Below are 27,051 nucleotides of genomic sequence, written 5' to 3'. Positions count from 1 at the left end.
AATGTTTTCCACTCATAGCCGCATTATGTTGTTCATAATAACGATAAATTATAAAAAAAATTATGGTTTTCTTATGTTTCCATAGTTTGCAAATCGGCTCTCTTTCAATGATTAGGTACTCAAACATTTAAACAAATTCACAGACATAACGTACAAAAACATTTAAAGCTACTATCACCGGTCGCGGTACAGAGGCAGACTTATCACCTCGATTTTTCTAGATTAATCCATGAACATCCATATGATTACCGGTACGAGTAAAAGTGCTGCTAAAATAATCATTTTACACAATACCTACTAATTAAACACTCTTTTCCACCTGAACAAATCTCATCGATTCTGCTTTTAGAATATTAGTCTATCAGAAAGGATCTTTGCCAGTTTCAGGTGAAGCCTTGTTACAATTGAGGTGTTTTTTCCCTATCAGATTCATCGTTTGTTACCTTTGCTGACTGTTCACCTTACACTTTACAATAGGAAACAATGTCGTCAAAAAGCTGTTTGCTTTAGAATACACTTATGTGAGCATCATTTCTAATTAAACTGCTAAATTAAAACTGAACTGAAATCATAAACTAAAACGTTTTCCAAATCAAATAAAATCATTGTACGGAATTGGACAATGATAATAGCAGCATTACAAAATGGGAATATAAAAATTATCACATGATGGGCTTTTGCCTGTGCATGATGAGAGTACTCTCTGGCTGCTAAGATGGAACTAGCTTCTCAAAACTCATTAAAATACAAAATCATTTGTGTACATCATTGTAGTCATTTTTATAAACCCAAACAAGTGTTCATTGTTTTGGGATCTAGTAATAACCTGAAATTTGAGCTAAAGCCATTCCCCATTGGACATTTTCTTTACTAAAAAAAATAAATGCAACTCCTTTGAAATTTTTAAAATCTGATCATTAAATTTTGTTGTTACTGGTATTACATCATACTATTATTTAACATTTTCAAACTGTCCTTATACTTATGGTTTTGGTGCCATTTTACGCCAACATCCTACACTTTTATTTTAATTACTATACTTTATTATTAAAAGCAATCATTTATACTAGTACAGGGAGCGGCAGAAATATCTGACGGTTTTCAAGCAAGTACAGTCCGGCATCCGAGTGGAGGGGGGTGGTGGGTAGCGGCTCATTCTCAAGGCCAAGTGACGCTTATCAATTCGACAGCCGACAGCTATCATCTTCATTTCCGTCCTAACCTGAAGTGAAGTGATTGTTTTGTCTATATCGGAATTGCCAGGGGTGCTGTGTTTTCTTAGTATGTTAGTAAGTTATTCACATTCAAATTAAAAATTTTAAAGATTCAAAGATTTTATTAGGCCATTAAGTTTGTACAATAGGCTACGTCACAGTAAAATAAAAAATCAATAAAACTAAATATAAAAGGAAACAAAACAAACAAAACTGCAAGTCTAAACAGCAAACCATGCAAAGGTAAATAAATTAGGCATACCATAGCATATCATAGGGTCCATGCACTACATAATTGTTCAACCTTCAAAGCCTCAAAATAGTCATAACATTTATAGAATGGGTTTGTTAGTAGCCAATTCTTAAACACTTTTTTAAACTTCAATTTTGGCAAGTTTCCAAGTTCTTTAAAGTAGGCCTAGGCGATGCCTAAAAAAGATGTTTTAGCGAATTTCCCTATAGGGAAGTAGCTATTACCGTAGGTCTCATGGTAAGACCTAGGCCCGGGACCGATTTACTTTTTTATTTTGATGTCCCCAGAGGCAAAAACACCTTTCGTTTAAATTTTTATATAGGCCTATGTATATATAGAGAGATATTTAACTTATATATATATATATCCCTCCGAGTGTCCATAGTTTAGGCCTTAATGTCCACCTATTTTTGGCGCATTTGCAAGGTTTTATTAAAACGGATCTGAGAAGCTTAAAACAATGTTAATTCTACTGTTCTATATACCATTTTGTTTGGAAAATCATGAGCTTCAATATCATACATAAAACATAAAAAATATTTGTTTCAAAAAATTTTTTTTGGTAAAAAAAAATTATTTTGGAAAAATTGAAAAAAAAAATAAGTTTGCGCTCAATGAAATTGTAGGCTATAAATTATAGGCCTATAAATATTTGAAAATAGCCACTTTGTTCTAAATTTTATGAGGATTACAAATATATAATAATATAAGGAAGTAGATTTGCAAATAAATAAGTTATGGGCAAAAACAGATTTCAGTACATAGCGTTTAGCTAAGAATGCATAGCCTAACCATAGCTAGGAATCTGGCTGATAATTAACATCAATGTCACTACCAACTTCATCCGGATCGTCAATAAGTCAGCCTTCAACATCACTAATATCATCTTCTAGTGCATTACGTATATCAGACCATGTAACTTTTTTTGGTCCAAGTTCAAATGCTAGTGAAACTGATTTTAAATTAAGTCACATGATTGATGAAGCTAATGAATGAATGGTACAAATCAAATATGTTGTTACTAAATTTAGATAAAACACAAAAAATTGTATTTTCTTTAAAGAGCTCTGAGAACAATAAGGATAAGGTTGTTAACCTTCTAGGTATCACTCTTGATTCTAGACTGTCTTGGAACCACCAAATCAGTAATGTCTGCAAAAAACTCAGTAGGGTCATCTGCCTCTTGAGGAAATTAAAAGATTGTGTTGAAATTAGTTACCTTAAAATGGTATACTTCGCTCTATTCCAGAGTGTCATGACCTATGGCCTTCTTATCTGGGGTAATGGGAGTAATGTCTATGATGTTTTGATTTTGCAAAAGAGAGCTGTTAGAATTGTAAATAATGCACCCTATCTAGCTCACTGTAGGCCTCTTTTTGTTGATAGTAAAATAATGACTGTTGTAAATATGTACATCTTACTATGTTTGTTGCATGTTAAAAGGAAATTCATTAGTTTAGTTTTAAATGAAAATGTTCACTCATACAACCAGGCCCGTTTTTGACCCTGTCAGCGCCCTAGGCACAACTATATAGTAGCGCCCCTTTGCTATATATATATACAGGGTGTCCACCGACCAGGAAAACTGGGAATCCGTGAATTATGCTTGAGTTTTTTTTAACCAGGAAATATGCGTGAATTTTGTATATGCACCTGGAATTTTCAATTTACCGCCATTGCGAATGACAATAGTTACGTTTCCGTGACCGCGTGAGACGACAATATGTCTACACACGGCAACGAGGGATTATCAGAATTTTCTGCGATCGAAGAAGACGATGGTGATTGAATTGATTTGAATTGAATATCTACAGAGCCACGAGGGATGATCAGAATATTGTCGCGGTAACGGAAGGCGATGATGATGTCCACACGAACGCAGGAAACAGCAAAAATTTCGCCGCGATCGCAGAAGACGATGATGATCGCCACAAGATGGCAGGAAATGATTACCATTTTGCCGCAATCGTGGGAGGCAATTGCTATGTACAAACAACCGCGGGGTACAATTAATGATGTCTTCACGGCCGCGAAGGATGTTTAGAATTTAATAGCGATAGCGCAAGACGCGATGATAATGTCCATACAATCGCGGGAAAATTCAGAATTTAGCCTCATTTGCGGAACACGATGATGATCTCCACAAGATGGCATGAAATGATTACCATTTTGCCTCAATCGCGGGAGGCAATTGCTACAAACAAACGACCGCGGGGTACAATTAATGATGTCTTCACGGCTGCGTAGGGTGATCAGAATTTTGCCTCATTCGCGGTACACGATAATTATCTCCTCACGACCGCGGGAAATGTTCATATATCGCCGCGATCATGGAAGGCAATAATTATGTATACACGACCGTAAAAAATAGTCAGAATTTTACCTCAATTGCGGGAGTCGGTTACGATTTCTACACGGCCGGGAGGGATTTTTGGAAGTTTACTGCGATCATGCAAATACAACTAGGCCTACCAATTTTTGTTATTTCCCAATTTTTTGGCGCCCCCCAAAAAAGCCAATTGCCTCGCGCCCTAGGCACGTGCCTACCGTGCCTATTCGGTAAATCGGCCCTGCATACAACACTAGAGGCTCTCACTTGATTCATGTTCCTTTTGCTAGACTAAGTAAGGTAAAAAATTCTTTTGAAATCATAGGTATAACACTTTTCAACAAACTTAATTACACCTCTCACCATGTTAGTTATAATGTGTTTAAGACTACTTTGTACAGATGGTTAACTAGCCACCCTTTTTACAAACTAGATGAGTTCTTTAAAAGCTATATTTCAAAATTGATGTTTGAAAAACAAACGCAATGTCCCTAACTTGTTTAATTCTTTGTGCCATTCTAGTCACATTATTTAAGTAACTTGTTTCTGATGTTAACCATTTTGATATAGTCATATTTTTATTTACCTTTGTTAATTTGTTTCAAAATCTATTTTTATCATCTTGCCATGTTAGTATTGTTTCTATGTACTCGTTCTATTTTGACTTGTATTTTGCTCATATTTTTTGCCCTATGTTTCACCATGTTCCTGCCATTAGACTAGATTTTAGATTATAACCAGACCAGCTTGTCTTAACTTATTTGATAAAATTATTTTTGTTACTATTTCATGTGAAATATTTAATTACATTTTAATATTATGTAACAAATGACGAACCCTATTGCACTGTAAAATGTTTAAAGGGTAATAAAAGATTCTTATTCTTATCACTACTGTCCATTTTTACCACTAAAAACGACGATAAACGTACAAAAACACACAAGTCACCGATGTGAAATAACCAAGTTGTCTAAAACAAGAACGTCAGCTGTCTGCTACAATTACGATCGGCTCGGAGAACATAAAGCGCTTAGAGATAGACCTCTGGAGAAAGCTTAGAATCTAATGAAAAGAACGATACCTAACTCGATCCAGTTCAATCCGATTCAGTCAGTCATAGAGCCTTCGCCGTAAACAATGTTCGTGCGTCGAAAAATCGACGCGTGACACTACACAAAGTGTGTCGTGAGTCGATTTTTCGACGAGTGACGCTCGGAGGGATATATATCTATGGCAAATATTTACTGTATTATATAGAGATAAATAACTTACTGTAAGCGCACGACTTGTTTGCGCGTGGCCCCTCCACTGCCTCCTTAGCCAGGAGGGGCCCCCACCACAGCCGGGCGCTTGGCGATCTGCTACTAGTCGCCCTAAAAATGTTGTCTATACTACTTCTACTCCCAGCGGATGCGTACACCAACACACGGCACCTGTTGGTCTTATAATATTTCCATTGCTTCTCTGTGAATGGTTTACCCTTTTTTACGGGCGGTTGCCATGATATTAATCTATGTTAGCCTAGCCTGACACTTTTTCAACCCACGGCATAACAATCACTCATTAATTACTCAACCGCACTACTCATCTAAACAGCACAGTCCAATAAACTGACAGTCGATAGAATACAATACTCGTCCGGTCATAAAATAGTGTCATAAAATACTTTACGTGCGACATTAAGAGACCGACTTTCGTTTTATCAACTTAGGGATATAAAATAAATAACTGCAAGCCATTAACTGTTTAAAAGGGTGTTCGGAAAACCCGTTCGAAATTTTAAGGTGTTATTTATTGTACATAATACGAAAATAAGCAAAAGTTTCCATAATGATATGTACTAAGCCTTATGGTTTTCTGTTTATAGGTATATCTGTTAGTGTTTTTACATAAAATACTATATCTTAAGATGTCGCCTATAAACTCTAGATCTATAAAAATTAATAATTTACACCTAAAAAGTCAAACTTAGCAATTAAATTGGAATATATGCCTAATATGGCTTCACCGTTTGGTGTACATTTAAATAAGTAAAAAAAATAGTTATATGAAAATAAAATACTCTAATACAGTACCAAAACAATAATATAAAACCCTTAGTAATTACATTGTATGGTATTAGAAATAAATTCAAATTTAAATTCTAAAAAAATGTACGCAATAAAGGAAAACAACGCGAACAGCGCTGGTCGAATGTTTTTAGAAAGCGTGGTCCGACCAATGCTACGGAAACTTTGGCTGCGTGGTGGGAGATTGGTACCGCTCTCCCCCCGCGCACCCGGCTCGCAAACAAGTCGTACGCTTACAGTACATATATATATGTGTCCATCCCCACAATACCCGTAACTTGAGTAATTTTTGTCCGATTTTAATAAAGTTTGGTTTGAAGGTGTAAAGGCAGGATAAACTTGAATGAGTTCGCAAACCAGCATGATCCAGCATGGGAACGGGGTTTAACGGGGGGTTTTATGGGGTAAAAATGGGGTTTTCTAATTTTTTACCCTTAAAACACACAATTTATCAATTTTTCTCCAGACCTTTTCAAAGAACTTAAAAAAAATTATTTAGTAGACTACCAATATCAAAGTGTTTTTGTACGATATTTTAATTGGTTACGGAAAAAATTTAAAACATTGTTAATTTAAAATTCCCATGTTATTTTTATGGAGAATAACTTATTATAATATGTTGTAGTTGGCTTGTTTGTGGATAAATTTTGATCAAACTTTGCGTTTTCATTTAGGCTATTTCATACTAAGCTATTGATATTTTAATAACAAACACACTTTATCATTCAAAACTATTTAATTTAAACGCTAACCATTGAGTAAAAAAAGTAACAGATATTTAACTGGTTTTAGAAACAAAAGTAAATTACGTAAAATTAGAGAAGAGTTTAGAGTTTCTCCTAAATAGCTTAGTTATATTCTCCTTGGTTTTATTAAAATTGTAGAAAAACACAACCACTCATTTTTCTATAAATGAATGTAAACAAGTGAATGTGAAGTGAACACACCACCCCACATAGCAAAATTTGGTTGTTTGTTGGCTGAATTGACCCTCAATTTTCAAGACACCAACCTTGAATTAAGGAATAATATTCAAGACATCAAGGCAAAATCAGGCCTGATTCAAGCATCCTAGTCAACACAGGTTTGGGTTGAAACAGCCTTGAATTTTATTGCCTGTTCCAAGCTCAAAACCAAGCAGATTTCAAGGGAAATTTCAAGTTCCAAGGCATAAACAAGGTTAATTATTGACTGAACCAAGGATGATTTTTTTTTTTAATTTTGAATTTTATTGGAAAAATTAATCAAAATTTACTTGGTTACATGTCTTAAAAATTAGTTTAAATTTCCACCTAATTTTCATGAGATGTAACTGAGTAAATTCAATAACCAAAACCACACAATAGCTTGAAACATATGGAATTGTTAGTTCAATACTTACTGCTTTTTATAACTTTTTCATAATCTAGTATAATACTCTAATGTTTTTTATAAAAATGGTCAGTATATAAAATATTAATTCAGAGGAATATTTCTTAAGTAATTTTATTAGGTAAATAAAGTTTTTTTATCAACCACCATTTGATATATTTCATTTTTACACTGAAAATTATTTCACTTTACTGGCTATATATAATTTCTTTTTGATTATATAAAAAGTATTTTCTGCCCAATGATATATTTTTTGACTTTGCATCTTAAAATTGGCACTCAGCATGTTATAAAATATAATTTTATCTATAATAAAAAATATATTTAATCCATAAAACTGTTAAAATAATTAGAACATAACAAAAATTGTATAACCATTTTTACACTTTTACTTTACTTTCATCTTTTGGAACTAAAGTAAATTACAGAGAAGTGTGCTGGTAAGAATTAAAACAAAATTAACTGTTCTTGATAGATATAATGTTTATTAGAAAATTATTATAAAACAATAAAAAATAATAGAGTTAATAAGGTATATACAGCGGCCAACCTAATCCAAATCGTGGTCCAGAGCTGGGGCTACTTCTTTCTTCCTGAAACAAGCATTTTAATGTTATTAGAGAAAATCAAAATTTTTACTATGTGAAAAAATGTGAATGTTAGGGTTTTTGGTAGTTTTAAATCTTATGACCATAAGGCTGGTTAAAGATGACAGGTTCTTAACTTAAGCATTGAGGGACTTTAGTTAGGAACACTATATTCATTGACCACATCACTGTAATGTTACACAACACACTCAGCGGCAATAAATAATCCCACTTTACGGTAAACTACCTTACCCTAACCCAAAAGTTTTAAATTGGTTTATTCCGACTAAGCATGTGCGACACAAACTCAAGCTTTGTGGGGCTTTCATTGTTTGTGAAAGACACATATTAGTTAGGAATATTCATTGACCACATCACTGTAATGTTACAAAACACACTCAGCGGCAATAAATAAGTCCCGCTTTACTGTCAACTACCTTACCCTAACCCAAAAGTTTTAAATTGGTTTATTCCGACTAAGCATGTGCGACACAAACTCAAGCTTTGTGGGACTTTCATTGTTTGTGAAAGACACATATTAGTTAGGAATATTCATTGACCACATCACTGTAATGTTACACAACACACTCAGCGGCAATAAATAATCCCACTTTACGGTAAACTACCTTACCCTAACCTAAAAGTTTTAAATTGGTTTATTCCGACTAAGCATGTGCGACACAAACTCAAGCTTTGTGGGGCTTTCATTGTTTGTGAAAGACACATATTAGTTAGGAATATTCATTGACCACATCACTGTAATGTTACACAACACACTCAGTGGCAATAAATAATCCCACTTTACTGTCAACTACCTTACCCTAACCTAAAAGTTTTAAATTGGTTTATTCCGCTTATTTATTCATTGCTTGTAAAAGACACATATTAGTTAACAATACAATTCATAGCTTAGAATGTAAATAAAGTTGCAATCAGATAATAATAAGAAATATACCTCCTGCTCGTCCTGAATTTGGCTTGCTGTAGCCAATTACTAATCAACGTCTTTATTGATGCCTCTGTAGCCTCAGAAAAGTTCTTTCTTGCAGCCACTGCAACATTAAGACAAATATAAGTTTAATCTACAACAACAACCAAACAGCAAAATTTAGAGGTTCTCAATCAGAGGCTACAACATTTAAATGTACGCTAATACATGTAATAAAACATTTGGCATCCAAGTATTACTAAATGATTTGGGATTCCGGGGTATTGGGGGGGGGAATTTAAGCGTCTGAAATTTATCTTGTTATGTCTGCATCTACTAACACCATATGTCGCACAGATCTAGTTTTTCTGGAATAGAAACCCCTGAATTAAATTTTCAAAGTATACTTTGAAGTACTTTGAAAATGGCCTTAGAGCCGAAACTATAGTCAGTAAATATTTTAATAAATAATTTTACTGGGGTACTAAGTTTATTAATGTTTAATCTTTAAATATATATATATATATATGAATTTGAACGGATGGTGTTTTTGGCCTCTAGGGACCTCAAAACGAAAAAAAAAATCGGTCCCGGGTCCAGGTCTTACCATGAGTACTACGGTAATAGCTTATTCCCTATATGGGAAATTCGCTAAAAAGTGAAATGAATACACATACACTTCCTTCCAAAATTGGGAATGACACATAATTATAATACTCGGCATCGGAACTACCCAGCCATCCAGAGGCATAATTTAGAGTTTTATAATAAAAAACCCACTGCTGCAGGTACTAGGCTGTTTTATTCACTGCCTAAAAATACAGTATAATGGAAATTAATAATATAAAAACATTTAAAAAGAAATTGAAAATATTTATAATAAGCAAATGTTACTAGTCATTTAGTGAGCATTTTGATTATATTTTATAGAATTAATTGTACTTATTGACGCCAGTCTGCATTTATATTTGTATAATGTAAATCTTGAATAAAGTGTTTCTGAATCTGAATCTAGTGAAGTTAACAATAGGTTTGCAAAATTACCTCAAAATCGAGGATGGTCAGGTTAAAAAGAAGTCTGTATCTGTTGATTTTATAATGAAATGACTCACGTAATAGGATATTATGACCCTTCCTAAAAATTCCACAACTAGCAAGCTAAACTTGTTTGCAATGAGGAAAACTCAATGTTTAAGGAGTGAGGTTTTAGAAACTTCAGAAAGAGTTCCAAATACCATAGATGTTAACCCGTACTTATTTAGATTAGCCAACATAATTTTAAATGCCGTGTGGGTGTACAAACCTGATATTTTGGATTATGATATTAATGAGCAAGTATTATTGTATTTTTTTTTTATTAATGCTAAACCTAAATGAACAGAAAGCTTAAATGTGCTATAAAAATATATATGTCTAATAAAGCATGGTCTTTTTCAGAAGTGGCAATATACTATCCCAGACATGAGGAAAAGAAACCTAAAATATACAATTCAATATAATAAGAAAAATAAATATAATTGAAAAAAAACAAGCAGATAAAAGGAAAATTCCACTCCTATATTACACCTCCAAAACATTGGTAACAAGATTTGAGCAACAGATCAACAGATGTCTGAAAATGAATAAGTATGTAACTATTGAATAGTTAACAAATTCTTCAACCAAGGGAAATATTTAAATAGACATACAAATCATACTGACTAGTTGAGTCATGTAGTTAGTTACTTGGTCCCGATAAGTGTTCCTCATAATTCGATAGTGATACGTAAAAAAAATGTTAAACATCAATAAACAGCTCCCTTTTAAATGTCCAGTATGCACAATTATCTTCTCATCTCAGTGGAAAATGAGGACACATATATTAGAGCATACGGGTGAGCGGCCCTTTAAATGTTTGATATGTGAGCAAACCTTTATACAACTAAAACTTGTAAAGAGTCATTTGATGAAACACTCTGAGGAGAGCCCATATAAGTGCAGTACATGCGGAAAATCTTTCACAACCAACCATAATATGAAGAGACATTCATTGGTTCATACTGGAGAGCGACCTTATAAGTGCAGTACATGCGGAAAATCTTTCACCACCAAAAAAGTTATGGAAAGACATACATTGGTTCATACTGGAGAGCGACCTTATAAGTGCAGTACATGTGGAAAATCTTTCACAACCAATAGCCAAATGAAGGAACATGCATTAGTTCATAGTGGAGAGCGACCTTATATGTGCAGTACATGCGGAAAATATTTTACAACAAAAATGTATATGAAGAAACATACATATGTTCATACATTAGAGCGACCTTATAAGTGCAGTACATGCGGAAAATCTTTCACAACCAAAACTTATATGAAGAAACATACATATGTTCATACTGGAGAGCGACCTTACAAGTGCAGTACATGCGGAAAATCTTTTACAACAAAAATTTATATGAAGAAACATACATATGTTCATACATTAGAGCGACCTTATAAGTGCAGTACATGCGGAAAATCTTTTACAACCAATAGCAAAATGAAGGAACATGCATTAGTTCATACCAGAGAGCGACCTTATAAGTGCAGTACATGTGGAAAATCTTTTACAACAAAAATGTATATGAAGAAACATACATATGTTCATACATTAGAGCGACCTTATAAGTGCAGTACATGCGGAAAATCTTTTACAACCAATAGCAAAATGAAGGAACATGCATTAGTTCATACCAGAGAGCGACCTTATAAGTGCAGTACATGTGGAAAATCCTTCAGATACAAAAGCTATATGATTCAACATACATATGTTCATACTGGAGAGCGACCTTATAAGTGCAGTACATGCGGAAACTCTTTCACAAACAAAACTTATATGAAGAAACATACATTAATTCATACTGGAGAGTAATCTTAAAAATGCAGTACATGCGGAAAATCTTTCCTAACCATAAACAAAATAAGTCATATAAGATTGGTTCATACTGGAAATCGATCTTAGTGTACTACTTGTTTAAAATCCTTCATGAGAATACAAACAAGATTATACATAGTCTACATTATATATACATACAATGGTTGAATGGTTAAAACCAGAAAGTGACCTTATTTGTGCTTTACCCGTGGAAAATCCCTGACAATATGCAAAATGAAGAGACATTCATTGGTTTATACTGGAGAGCCACTTATAAGTACACTATACTTGTGTAAAATCTATCACATACATCAGCCTCATAAAAGGCTTGTCCGTAGCATTTCTTTGCAAATACTTTGATACATATATTTCTTAGTGGTTCATACACAAGAGCAACCTCATTTATATATTACTTGTACTGTATTAACTACTTCACATTGTGACATTAATAAAAGTTTTTGTGTTGATTAATATATGTACATAATTAATTTTAAAAAAAATGAGCACTCTTCTATTATCTAAGGGTCACAAATATGGGTAAAGGTAGTGGGGAAGTGGCAAGTAACTATACACCTGTTTGTTCAGAAGTCGCCATTAACTTAACTCAATGATAAGAGATGACTGTTAAAAGTTTGGTTCATAAAGTAATTAAACATGTATACCAAATGACCAACTTAAGACGTTTGATAAAAAAAAACAATCAGGAATTAATAAAGTGGTGGCATTTTTAAGCTTTTTGAAACAACTTTATAATCTATTAATGTCTATAATATATAATAAGCTTTTCTCAATTATAATGTCATGTTGTCAAATTAAATACTTTGTTGCTGCTCTACCCGTGCTTTGCGACAGACAGGACGCTGAAGAGAAAAATTTGTTTTTTATATCTGCTGACAAATTTAATCAATGTAATTAAGACTTAACTGTTCTTATTTTTCCTTGTTCCGTAGTTCATCGTATTTCCTTTAATAAAAAAAAGCATTGAGTAAAAAAAAGTAACAGATATTTAACTGGTTTTAGAAACAAAAGTGAATTGCGTACAAATTAGAGAAGAGTTAAGAGTTTCGCCTAATTACCTTAGTATTATTCTCCTTGGTTTTATTAAAACAGTATTGTAGAAAAACACAACCACTCATTTTTCTATTGATGAATATAAGCCAGTGAATGTAAAGTGAACACATCAATAGCTAAATAAAATTAAAAATTAAAAAAAAATTCTAAAAATATTGGTGAAGTTTTTATTTCAAATTTATATTAATTCCAATATTACCAGTTCTTCGTGAAAATCACTAGCTATGGTGAAATTAAAGTATTTGACCATTATCAGGGCACTTACAGTTCAGTATAAAAAATAAACTATTAGGCCCTAACACACTTTTTAACAAAAAATGTTCTATATTTCAGCTTAAGCCTTCTTCAGGAACAAATCCAAAAACAATTATTGTGTTAATACTGGGTGATGTATTATGGATCTGTTTTGAAAGCATAGCCTATCTGTGTTAGAATTTTACTGAATAAGTTCATGTTATTAAATGACCTTAAAGCTCATGGTCTTCTTTAAGGCAAATATAACTGATATTACAGAATATTTTAGATTAGCAGGCACACAAAAAAACACTAATTTTTACCTACCATTTTAATATATTTAAAATACCCCTACCTCAGCAAACCTGCAGACATTACTGGGGACATCAAAATGAAAAAGTAAATCCGTCCCAGGCCCAGGTCTTAATGTGTCACTTACGGTAATAGCTACTTTTCTATAGCAAAATTCGCTAAAACTAACTAAATAGGATTAATACCTATATACTGTATTTTAGCTTTAACTTTTTACTTGAGGTACCTACCTATGTGCTGTTAGATTGTTAGATTATGACTTATTAGTTTTATCTATTTATCGTACCCCTGATTCAAGCTTTACAGAGTTCTGTAGAAAATTGGAAGATCTTCTATTATTTGTTTCATCTAAACCTAAACTTTTCAAGTACATCGCCCTAGTGATTTCAATATAAACATCTTAAATGTTAATGATAAAGAGGGAAAGTATTTTTTGAATTTACTTAGGTCATTTGATTTGTTCCCAACCAATGTTAAACCAACCAGACAAACTGCTTGTTTAGACAATATTTTCACTAATGTCAACAATCAAGCCTTGCTTCACTGTTTTATTACTGGGGAGGGAATAATATCGGATCATGCTGGAGTGGTTTCAAAATTCTTGATTGATAAAAATAAGAATAACAGTTGCTTAGTTAACAAAGAGGATTCTTACTATAGGAAACGCCTTGTATCATCAACAAGACTTGAAAATTTTGTCAATAGGTTAAGTAATATCGATTGGCCTACCTTGTATTCTATTAATGACATAAACTTAGCTTTTACATATTTTCTTAGGGTTTTAATTTCAGATTTTAATTTATGCTGTCCTGTTGTAAATGTGAAAAGTAATATTAAGATGAATAATAGATGTAATAGTTGGTTTACTACAGAATTGGAGTCAATGCGTAAATATTTATTGTTATTGTATGACAAATGGAAATATAGCAAGAATGTAAATGATAGGAACAATTTTAAAAGGTACAAAAGCATGTATACAAACAAGATAAGAGAAGCCATAATCACTGCTAATGACAAACTAATTGCTCAATCCAAAAATACATGTAAAAAAGCTTGGGAAATAATCAGAAAAGAATCAGGACAGATTAAAACATTTTCCAAAACAACTTTAACACCTAACACTCTCAACAATTTCTTTACTTCTGTTTCAAACAACACACAAAATAAACTCTATAATGATGATAATGTAATTACTCATCTTGAATTGTTGAGTAACTGCCCTAAGCCATATTCAAATACTCCTGACATCCAGTTATTTAAATGGACCCTTGTTGATAAACATAAAGTGCATTCTTTGGTCTGTAAACTCAGTGGTTCCCGTAGTGAAGATTTGTTTGGACTCTCCAATTTTACTCTTAAATACATAGTTAATTTTTATCCTGGAACCTTTAACACATCTTATAAATTTCGCTTTAATTGAAGGAAAGTTTCCTGACTGTTTAAAAACCTCCAGAGTAACGCCAATTCATAAGAAAGGCGACAAGAATGTCCCATCAAACTATCGTCCAATAGCTTTGGTTCCAATTTTAGGAAAAATAATTGAATCATGTATGCTTGAGCAGCTTCAACACTTTTTTACTGTTAATAACCTTTTATATAAAGGTCAATACGGCTTTAGAGCCAACTGTTCAACCACAATGGCTGTAGAAGAATTAATTAACCAAGTTTTGCAAGGGTTTGAAGACAAGTTGGTGACAGGTACATGCCTTATTGATTTGACCAAGGCCTTCGACACAATCTCCCATCCCATTCTTCTTGATAAACTATATTACTATGGCGTTAGGAACCGTGAACTCAACATCATTCAATCCTACCTGGAAAACCGTAAACAGCAGGTCGTGATAGGAGATGATTATTCTGATATTTTGGAATTGAATGCTGGTGTTCCTCAGGGGTCCATTTTAGGACCTTTCCTGTTTTTGATTTTTATTAACGACTTTAGTTTTAATATCCCTACTCAATCAATACTTTATGCTGATGATACTACCCTGTTCTGTAAAGATGATAATGTTTTAACAGTTGAGTACGATCTTAATCATGCCCTAAACTGTGCTAAATTCTGGTATAAAATCAATAATTTGGCTATCAATGAGGAAAAAACAGAATACATCTACTTTTCACTAAAAAAAGATCAACCCACTGATGCTTATAAAACAGTCAAACTCTTAGGCATCCATCTTGACAACAGACTAATCTGGGATAACCACATCACACAACTTTGTAAAAGATTGGCTAGAATAACCTGTCTCTTGAGAAAACTTAGATCATGTGTGAGTTTTAACACTCTAAAAATGACTTACTACGGTTTGTTTCACTCACAGCTGCTTTATGGTTTGCGTCTCTGGGGTGGTTCACACTTAGCTCAGAAAGCATTTGTTTGGCAAAAGAAAGCTCTTAGAGCCATGCTAGGATTGCAAGATCATGAATCCTGTAGGGATCACTTTTCCAATTTAAATTTGCTTACACTGCCATCTATGTACATTCTTTGTAATTTAATTCATATAAAAAACAACCCCTTAAAATTTTCTAGCTATTCTCATCCATACAACACCAGGCACAAAAACAACCTAGTCACACCTCAAATCAGACTTTCAAAAACTTTAAATAGCCATTTTTACATCCAACATATTTTCTTCAACAAGCTACCCACTTGTTTTCGTGAACTACCTTTAAACCAATTTAAAAGAAAAATTACTGAGTTTTTAAAATCAAAAGCATTCTACACGCAGGAAGAGTTTTTAAATAGTGACATATCATGTTTAGATTCTAAATAGGATATATGTATTGAAATTTATAATTGATGTATGATCTATTTTTAAGTACTATTGTAACAATGCCTATTACAAAATGTTATGTTTAATGGCTGCAATAAATCTTATTATTGAATCTTATTATTGAATCTTAGGTTCAAGGCCTGAAATACTAGTGAAGTTAAAAATATGCAAAATTACCTCACAATCGAGGATGGTCAGGTTAAAAAGAACTCTGTATTTGTTCATTTTATAATGAAATGACTCATGTAAAATGATATTATGACCCTTCCTAAAAATTCCACAATTAACAAGCTAAACTTGTTTGCAATTAGAAAAAATCAATGTTCATGGCGTGAGGTTTTAGAAACTTCAGAAAGAGTTCCAAATACAATAGATGTTAAACCGTACTTATTTAGATTAGCCAACATAATTTTAAATGCCGTGTGCGTGTACAACCCTGATTTTTGTATTATTATGATATTAATGAGCAAGTATTGTAATTTTTTTAATTAATGCTAAACCTAAATGAACAGAAAGCTTAAATGTGCTATAAAAATATATATGTCTAATAAAGCATGGTCTTTTTCAGAAGTGGCAATATACTATCCCAGACATGAGGAAAAGAAACCTAAAATATACAATTCAATATAATAAGAAAAATAAATATAATTGAAAAAAAACAAGCAGATAAAAGGAAAATTCCACTCCTATATTACACCTCCAACACATTGGAAACAAGATTTGAGCAAGAGATGTCTGAAAATGAATGAGTATGTAACTGTTGAATAGTTAACAAATTCTTCAACCAAGGGAAATATTTAAATAGACATACAAATCATACTGACTAGTTGAGTCATGTAGTTAGTTACTTGGTCCCGATAAGTGTTCCTCATAATTCGATAGTGATAATTAAAAAATGTTAAACATCAATAAACAGCTCCCTTATAAATGTCCATTATGTTCAACTATCTTCTCATCTCAGTGGAAAATGAGGACACATATATTAGAGCATACGGGTGAGCGGCCCTTTAAATGTTTGATATGTGAGCAAACCTTTATACAACTAAAACTAGTAAAGAGTCATTTGATGAAACACTCTGAGGAGAGCCCTTACAAGTGCTCTACATGCGGAAAATCTTTCACAACTAACAATAATATGAAGAGACATTTATTGGTTCATACTGGAGAGCGACCTTATAAGTGCAGTACATGCGGAAAATCTTTCACAACCAACAATAATATGAAGAGACATTCATTGATTCATACTGGAGAGCGACCTTATAAGTGCAGTACATGCGGAAAATCTTTCACAACCAAAAACTTTATGAAAAGTCATACATTAGTTCATACTGGAGAGCAACCTTATAAGTGCAGAACATGCGGAAAATCTTTCACAACCGAAAATGCTATGAAAAGACATACATTGGTTCATACTGGAGAGCGACCTTATAGGTGCAGTACATGCGGAAAATCTTTCATAACCAAAAAGGTTATGAAAAGACATACATTGGTTCATACTGAAAAGCGACCTTATAAATGCAGTACATGCGGAAAATATTTCAAAACCAAAAATGATATGAAAAGACATTTATTGGTTCATACTGAAAAGCGACCTTATAAATGCAGTACATGCGGAAAATCTTTCAAAACCCAAATTGCTATGAAAAAACATTCATTGGTTCATACTGGAGAGCGACCTTATAAGTGCAATACATGCGGAAAATCTTTCACAACCCAAAATGTTATGAAAAGGCATACATTAGTTCATACTGGAGAGCGACCTTATAAGTGCAGTACATGTGGAAAATCCTTCACAACCAATAGCAAAATGAAGGAACATGCATTAGTTCATAGTGGAGAGCGACCTTATAAGTGCAGTACATGCGGAAAATCTTTTACAACCAATAGCAAAATGAAGCAACATGCAATAGTTCATGCCATAGAGCGACCTTATAAGTGCAGTACATGTGGAAAATCCTTCAAAACCAATGGCAAAATAAAGGAACATGCATTAGTTCATAGTGGAGAGCGACCTTATAAGTGCAGTACATGTGGAAAATCTTTTACAACCAATAGCAAAATGAAGGAACATGCATTAGTTCATAGTGGAGAGCGACCTTATAAGTGCAGTACATGCGGAAAATCTTTCACAAACAAAATTTATATGAAGAAACATACATATGTTCATACTGAAAAGCGACCTTATAAATGCAGTACATGCGGAAAATCTTTCAAAACCCAAAATGCTATGAAAAAACATTCATTGGTTCATACTGAAGAGCGACCTTATAAGTGCAATACATGCGGAAAATCTTTACCAACTCAAAATGCTATGAAAAGGCATACATTAGTTCATACTGGATAGCAACCTTATAAGTGCAGTACATGTGGAAAATCCTTCACAACCAATAGTAAAATGAAGGAACTTGCATTATTTCATACCAGAGAGCGACCTTATAAGTGCAGTACATGCGGAAAATCTTTTACAAAAAAATTTATATGAAGAAACATACATATGTTCATACTGGAGAGCGACCTCTTAAGTGCAGTACATGCGGAAAATCTTTCACAACCAAAATGTATATGAAGAAACATACATATGTTCATACTCGAGAGCGGCCTTATAAGTGCAGTACATGCGGAAAATCTTTCACAAACAAAATTTATATGAAGAAACATACATATGTTCATACTGAAAAGCGACCTTATAAATGCAGTACATGCGGAAAATCTTTCAAAACCCAAAATGCTATGAAAAAACATTCATTGGTTCATACTGAAGAGCGACCTTATAAGTGCAATACATGCGGAAAATCTTTACCAACTCAAAATGCTATGAAAAGGCATACATTAGTTCATACTGGATAGCAACCTTATAAGTGCAGTACATGTGGAAAATCCTTCACAACCAATAGTAAAATGAAGGAACTTGCATTATTTCATACCAGAGAGCGACCTTATAAGTGCAGTACATGCGGAAAATCTTTTACAAAAAAATTTATATGAAGAAACATACATATGTTCATACTGGAGAGCGACCTCTTAAGTGCAGTACATGCGGAAAATCTTTCACAACCAAAATGTATATGAAGAAACATACATATGTTCATACTCGAGAGCGGCCTTATAAGTGCAGTACATGCTGAAAATCTTTCACAAACAAAATTCATATGAAGAAATATACATTAATTTATACTGGAGGGTAAACTTAATAATGCAGTACATCTTTCACAACTATAAACAAAATAAGTCATATAAGATTGGTTCATACTGTAAATCGATTTTAGTGTACTACTTGATGATAGTCTTTCATGAGAAAACAAACAAGATTATATATACATATTAGTATATTGTATCATTTTACTTTTGGCTCTAAAAAGGAAGACTTCAATTATTTAATGAAATTTGTTGTTTTTCAATACTAATATGTAAACATTTCGCCTCTTTTAGGCCAATTTCCAACATTATCAGAAAAAAACCTAAAATATTGATGAAATCTTTATAAATATGCCTAAATTTCCATAATATTGTCTACAAAACAAAATGTTTTTAAAAACAAAGAAAGTTATAAAATATGTAGAATATCGAATAGTTTTTATACAAATTTAACCAAAACAGTTTCTTTATCTTTGAATGTTTTAATTTCAGTAATCATTAAGTTGAAATCTTTTTTGTTTAGTTCTTTAATTGTTTTTTCATTTAAATTACCAATAAATCTATGAGGCAATTGAACTTTACGTTGTTTTAATTCAATAATAATTGTGAATCCATATTTATCTTTAACTTTATCAAATTTTTCAATCTTATAATTTGTATCCAATTCTAAACTTTTTAATTGTTTATATTCTTTAAATTTACATTCTCCAATATATTAATTTCTTCTAGTAGATCCATTTATTATAAACAAATTTGATTTTTAAAAATCTTATATAGTTAATAATTGAAATATATGAAAAAATTACAAAGATCACACTCCTGTTTGTTAGAACTGGAGTGTGATAGATGAATATTTTATTTATTTAATAATATCTTCTATAACATTTATGTTATCAGAAAAACCATTTTGCTGATATATTATACATGGATAATTTGATAAATGATTTTAAAATATTAAAAAGTTATCATCAAAATCTGGTTTTATATAAAAATTTTATTCTAAAAGTTTAACAATCATTGGTAACAATTTCTTTAATGATATATTTCTTTTTATAAATCTGAAATATGCATTAAAATTGCTGTATTATTTTTTTATCCTCAAAACTTAATTCAAAATTTATATTGAATATTTTGTTTAAGAATTGATAGTAAAATATCCAGTTTGTATAATTTCTTTCTTTTAAGAACAATTTTATATTTTTAGGTGTTATTTCAAAACTATTATCTAAAATAAATAATGTATAGATTTCATTAGGTAATTGTTGTGTACGATATGGTTTTAAAATGATTAAATTTTCTTAAAATATTTATAAGATGTTTGTTCTTATTCTTTCGTCTATTCATTTTTTTTTCAGAAATAATTCTTTTAAATAATTAATAAATAATTAAGAAATAATTCTTTTAAATAATTAATAAATAATTAAGAAATAATTCTTTTTTACTCACTCACTCATCACTAATTCTCCCACTTCCCATTTACCTAGGAGGCTGAAATTTGGTACACTGATTCTATAAGCATTAAATAGGAAAACTAAGTTGTTTTTATTCTGATCGGACTCCGCCCCAGTGGCTCTGGAGTTTCCCATGTTAACCTAATGAGTACTCATATTTAAATGGAATTAATGAATCTTAACAGCTGTTTCAATTAAACAAGTTGGTTCTGTTCTATGATGTTCAATAGCATTAAAGTTACAAGGATTACCAACAGGGTGCAGCACTATAATTTTTTTTAAATTTATGACAACAGCTAATTTGCAACCAAAAGGTGAGTGAGCGTAGCGAACAAACTTCAACCTGGAGGCGAGTTAGCGTAGCGAACAAGCTAACCTGAAGGCAAGTGAGCGCAGCGAACGAGCTCCAACCCAAAGGTGAGTGAGCGTAGCGAACGAACTTCAACCAGGACGTGATTGAGCCATGCGAACGAGCTCACTTATGAACTTCATTTTTGTTGTTTTTGCCTCCTGATCACAATATATAAATTTATAATCCGTCAGTGTGATCAAAAAGTCACCGATGAAAGGCGACCGGTTTCAACCCATCAAAGGGGTCATCATCAGGCGTTGAATGGACACATAATTACTCCGAAGAGGTCGTCATAAAGTCAATAAATACAAAACGAAGAACAGTTAAAACACTTAAACACATTTTTACAAAAACACGTGTGGCTACAAATTGACTGCGCGGCGGACGGTATGTGCACATTGAGTTACAAGTCCAGACATTGAATGGACACATAATTACTCCGAAGAGGTCGTCATAAAGTCAATAAATACAAAACGAAGAACAGTTAAAACACTTAAACACATTTTTGTAAAAATCTGTTCTGTTAAATTGAAAATTTAAAATGTTCTTCGTTTTGTATTTATTGACTTTATGACGACCTCTTCGGAGTAATTATGTGTCCATTCAACGCCTGATGATGACCCCTTTGATGGGTTGAAACCGGTCGCCTTTCATCGGTGACTTTTTGATCACACTGACGGATTATAAGGTATTTTAACCTCTAGTAATAATTCACTTATGAAGTAAAACGGGGCAAAGCCCGCGGGTACAGCTAGTTGCAAATGAAACTAGAAAAGAATTGATTGAAATATTAACGGATTATCTTAAAAATAAACCAATTCCAAAACAAAATATAATAAATATTCAAGAAGCATCGTTTAAAAGGCTATTTTCAAGAATATATTCTAGCAAATTCAAATGATGATTTAGATATATCTGATTATTTAGAATCACAAAGGATTGAAGTTCAAAAATTGATTGAAAAACAAGAATTTAAAAATATAAAAGGACAGTTAGCTTTAACATGTGATTATCAAAGAAAACTGGTTAGTGGTGAACAACAAACAAGTACAATGTATTATGCTCTTAGGAGTTCAGATATCTTAAATATTGATGAGTTTATTGATGATCAGTTTGAAAAGTTGATATTAAGAGAAAATTTAAATCAACCCTCAAAAGGCAGTGGTCATTAAGTAGATGTTTAGAATTAAATCTCAAATTATACAAAGTTAATCCATTAAATGCTGGATCGTATGTTGAATTACCAAATGAAAAAAAAAAAAAAAACAATAAGTGAAAAACAAGAAGTGTTGTATAAATTTTAAAAATAAAGATGATTATTGTTTCATTTTTGCTGTCAGATGTGCTATTGATAGAACAAATAAAAACTCTGAACGGGTTAAACAGTATCAGCGTTACATAAATGATGAAATTTTTAAAGGTTTTGATTATCCAATAACATTAAAAGATATAAAATTATTTGAAAAAAGATCATTTGATTCTAAATATATTATCCATCCATGTCAATTAATGTACATAGAATTTATGAAGATGAAAAGATTTTTCCATTACAAATATCTGAAAAGTATGATGCAAATTTAGATATTGATCTGTTGTATCATAAAAATGGTGACAATTCACATTATATATTCATAACCAATTTAAGTAGATTAGTTTCAACTCAATTAACAGCTAAATACAAAAATAAATACCCCCGCTGCAGCAAACCTGCCAACTTAGCGAATTTCCATTTGCCTGGATTTTTTTTTTTATTATTAATATATTAAATTAACATTTATGTTTAATATTCTCTATAAGAATAACATGGGAATTTTAAATTAACAATTTTTAGAATTTTCTTCGTAACCTATTATTGTACAAAAACACTTTGATATACTAAATTATTTGTTTTTTTAAGCTCTTTAAAAAGGTCTGGAGAAAAATTGATAAATTGTGTGTTTTAAGGATAAAAAATGAGAAAACCCCATTTTTACCCCATAAAACACCCTGTAAAACCCCGTTCCCATGGTCCGATCATGCTGGTTCCCGAACTCATTCAAGTTTATCCCGCTTTACACCTTCAAACCAAATTTTATCAAAATCGGACAAAAATTACTCAAGTTATCGTGCGGATGGACATATATATATATATACTAGCTGTACCCGCGGGCTTTGTCCCGTTTAACTTCACAAGTGAGCTCGTTCGCATGGCTCCATCACGTCCTGGTTGAAGTTCGTTCGCTACTCTCACTCACCTTTAGGACCGGTTCGCTCCGCTCACTTGCCTTCAGGTTAGCTCGTTCGCTACGCTAAATCGCTTCCAGGTTGCAAATTGGCTGTAGTCATAAATAAAAAAATAATAATAGTGCTGCACCCTGTTGGTAATCCTTGTTAACTTTAATGTTATTGAACACCATAGAACAGAACCAGCTTGTTTAATTGAAACAGCTGTTAAGAAATTCCTTTGAAATATGAAAAATCATAAGGTTAACATGGGAAACTCCAGAGCCACTGGGGCGGAGCCCGAAAGCCCGATCAGAATAAAAACTACTTAGTTTTCCTATTTAATGCCCAAAGAATCGGTGTACCAAATTTCAGCCTCCTAGGTAAATGGGAAGTGGGAGAATTAGTGATGAGTGAGTGAGTGAGTGAGTCAGTCAGTCAGTGAGGGCTTTGCCTTTTATATATTTAGATATCTCTCTCTCTATATATATATATATAAATATATATAAACTAGTGGCCTGTAGGGACATAACTCCCTAAAGAGCTCAATAATGTATAACAAATTATTCTAATATTTAAACACACTCAGAAATATATATTATTTATGTGTCAGAGTAGATATCTCTGTACACCATATCTTTTGTGTAAAAAACAGTTTGTTGTTTGTCTTTGTTTGCTTTTGTTGATGTTATTTTCAATAAATAATTTGAATCACTCCAAAGGCTTAATTCTGTTAAAGGCAGGAAACATATAATTGTTTGTGAATAAATACTGGTTTATTAAGGTAGCTTTGGTCTTGTGGTTAGTGGTGATAAAAAAAGGCTTCCCTGATTGGAATTTAGGAAGTAGTCTTCGTCGAATATGAATAGGCAAATATAGGTGTGTTGAGATAAGCTTAGTTCCTAGTCAAAACCGCTAAATTAGCATCCCTACCCAGTTCATTTTTTTAAGCTTATACTCCTTTTGTTAAGGCTTAACAAAATTATTAGCGCAAACTAAAGGTATTCCATTGACTAAACTTAACCCTAGATTTTTTTGATCAACATAAAAAAATACAATTAGTGTAAGTTTATGTGGTTGTATTCCTCTTAAAGGTGCGATTGACTTTACATATTCTATCAAAATAGGCCTAATCATCGGCTGATTCCTAACTCTTTTGCGACTGGTTAGGGTTAAATTACCCACTTATCAAAACCAATCACTAAATTACTTTACACGCCACACTAAATTATTTTGACGAACTTCCCTTGCAAAGATTTAGTCCAGAAAACAGCTGTTTGCCGCCAGCTTATTCAAATGGGGTTTCATTGCGTACTACTGTACTGTAATGAGTTTTACCGGACACCAATCAGCTGATTATACTGTATTTAGGTGGCATTGAAAGGTTATAAACAAAAACATAACCTCTCTTAGAGGTTATGACTAGCGATTTTTAGTTCTTTAGTTGATGGAAATATATAAGGATTTGTACAGATTTAGTAGTATGGCGTAAACTATCGTACGTAACTCGTCCAAAATTTGTGTACCAGACTCGTGTATGATAATCCTGTACTCGACTTCGTCTCGCACGGGAACGACCCATAGATATATAATATTATATATCTATGGAACGACCACACTCGTCCGGTAAACACTTATTTTCAGGACTAGTAACGTAATATACTATTACATCAGCATTGACATTCATATTTTTGGTGTTTTTAAAAAAACGGAAACTACCTCTAGGTTTTAGTATTATTTATGGATGCTCCCTTTACTATTATATATCATACATGCTAGGCTATACTATTTTAAACTTTTTTGCTTAGAGCAACAGACAGTACCTGTTTAAAATCCCCAACAATATTGCTTTCCGCCCATTGGAACTTGTCATAGTACTTACTAAATTAACAAATATATTTCATCCTGTACGAACCTATTCCATCCAGGTTATTTTCTAAGAGTAGCCGTTGAGGTTATTCCACTTCATACAAAATATTGACTAAAGACTACAATAAATCCCGAATTTAAAATATTCGGAAATTTACAAAGAAAGTCATTTCATTTTATAATGAAATGACTCACGTAATAATCATGACCTTTCCTAAAAATTCCACAGTTAGCAAGCTAAACTTGTTTGCAATGAGTAGAAATCAACGTTCAAGGCGTGAGGTTAAAGATACTTCAGAAAAAGTTCCAAATAGGCTACAATAGATGTTAAACCGTTCTTATTTAGATTAGCCAACATAATTTTAAATGCCGTGTGTAATTTTTTTTTGTGTGTGTGTACAACCCTGATTTTGGATTATTATAATATTAATGAGCAAGTATTATTGTAATTTTTTTTAAATTAATGCTAAACCTAAATGAACAGAAAGCTTAAATAAATGTGTTATAAAAATATATATGTCTAATAAAGCATGGTCTTTTTCAGAAGTGGCAACATACTATCCCAGACATGAGGAAAAGAAACTTAAAATATATAATTCGATATAATAAGAAAAATAATTATAATTGAACAAAAAACAAGCAGATAAAAGGAAAATTCAACTCCTATATTACACTTACAACACATTGGAAACAAGATTTGAGCAAGAGATGTCTGAAAATGAATGAGTATGTAACTATTGAATAGTTAACAAATTCTTCAACCAAGGGAAATATTTAAATAGACATACAAATCATACTGACTAGTTGACTCATGTAGTTAGTTACTTGGTCCTGATAAGTGTTCCTCATAATTCGATAGTGATAAGTAAAAAATGTTTAACATCAATAAACAGCTCCCTTATAAATGTCCATTATGTTCAATTAGCTTCTCATCTCACTGGAAAATGAGGACACATATATTAGAGCATACGGGTGAGCGGCCCTTTAAATGTTTGATATGTGAGCAAACCTTTATACAACTAAAACTAGTAAAGAGTCATTTGATGAAACACTCTGAGGAGAGCCCTTACAAGTGCTCTACATGCGGAAAATCTTTCACAACCAACAATAATAAGAAGAGACATTCATTGGTTCATACTGGAGAGCGACCTTATAAGTGCAGTACATGCGGAAAATCTTTCAAAACAAAAAATGAAATGAAAACACATTCATTGGTTCATACTGAAAAGCGACCTTATGAATGCAGTACATGCGGAAAATCTTTCAAAACCCAAAAAGTTATGAAAACACATTCATTGGTTCATACTGAAAAGCGACCTTATGAATGCAGTACATGCGGAAAATCTTTCAAAACCCAAAATACTATGAAAAGACATTCATTGGTTCATACTGGAGAGCGACCTTACAAGTGCAGTTCATGCGGAATATCCTTCAAAGAGCAAAGCAATATGAAGAGACATTTATTGGTTCATACTGGAGAGCGACATTATAAGTGCAGTACATGCGGAAAATCTTTCCGAACCAAAAGTGCTATGAAGAGACATACATTGGTTCATACTGGAGAGCAACCTTTTAAGTGCAGTACATGCGGAAAATCTTTTACATCCAATTGCAAAATGAAGGAACATGCATTAGTTCATAGTGGAGAGCGACCTTATGAGTGCAGTACATGCGGAAAATCGTTTACATCCAATAGCAAAATGAAGGAACATGCATTCGTTCATAGTGGAGAGCGACCTTATAAGTGCAATACATGTGGAAAATCCTTCAGATATAAAGGCAATATGAATCAACATACATATGTTCATACCAGAGAGCGACCTTATAAGTGCAGTACATGCGGAAAATCCTTCAAATACAAAAACAGTATGAATGAACATTCATATGTTCATACTGGAGAGCGACCTTATAAGTGCAGTACATGCGGAAAATCTTTCACAACCAAAACTTATATGAGAAAACATACATATGTTCATACTGGAAAGTGACCTTATAAGTGCAGTACAT

The 27,051-nt window shown here is 32.5% G+C and overlaps 1 protein-coding gene across 2 annotated transcripts; it reads left to right on the top strand.

Annotated features, from left to right (window-relative positions):
• Window positions 1-1,241: 1,241 nt before the first annotated feature.
• On the top strand, window positions 1,242-26,420 carry LOC128994699 (zinc finger protein 665-like). 2 transcript variants are annotated; one of them, XR_008490911.1, is made up of 4 exons: window positions 1,242-1,457; window positions 10,189-10,377; window positions 16,604-16,784; window positions 25,589-26,420. XR_008490911.1 is itself a non-coding variant. In XM_054419425.1 (3 exons), exon 3 carries the CDS (start codon window positions 16,931-16,933, stop codon window positions 18,377-18,379), a length of 1,449 nt encoding a protein of 482 aa, XP_054275400.1. In that variant the 5' UTR covers window positions 1,242-1,457; window positions 10,189-10,377; window positions 16,604-16,930; the 3' UTR covers window positions 18,380-19,311. The 2 variants fall into 2 exon arrangements, 1 of the variants encoding a protein (XP_054275400.1); XM_054419425.1 differs by lacking the exon at window positions 25,589-26,420 and having other exon boundaries at window positions 16,604-19,311.
• The last annotated feature ends 631 nt before the right edge of the window (window positions 26,421-27,051 follow it).

Source organism: Macrosteles quadrilineatus, unplaced genomic scaffold (assembly GCF_028750875.1).
Source record: "Macrosteles quadrilineatus isolate MER2022 unplaced genomic scaffold, UCM_ALF_1.0 Scaffold_5__1_contigs__length_97177068, whole genome shotgun sequence".
NCBI lineage: Eukaryota > Metazoa > Arthropoda > Insecta > Hemiptera > Cicadellidae > Macrosteles > Macrosteles quadrilineatus.
Note: the sequence above shows the minus strand (reverse complement) of the source record. Positions and strands in the feature narration are given on the sequence as shown.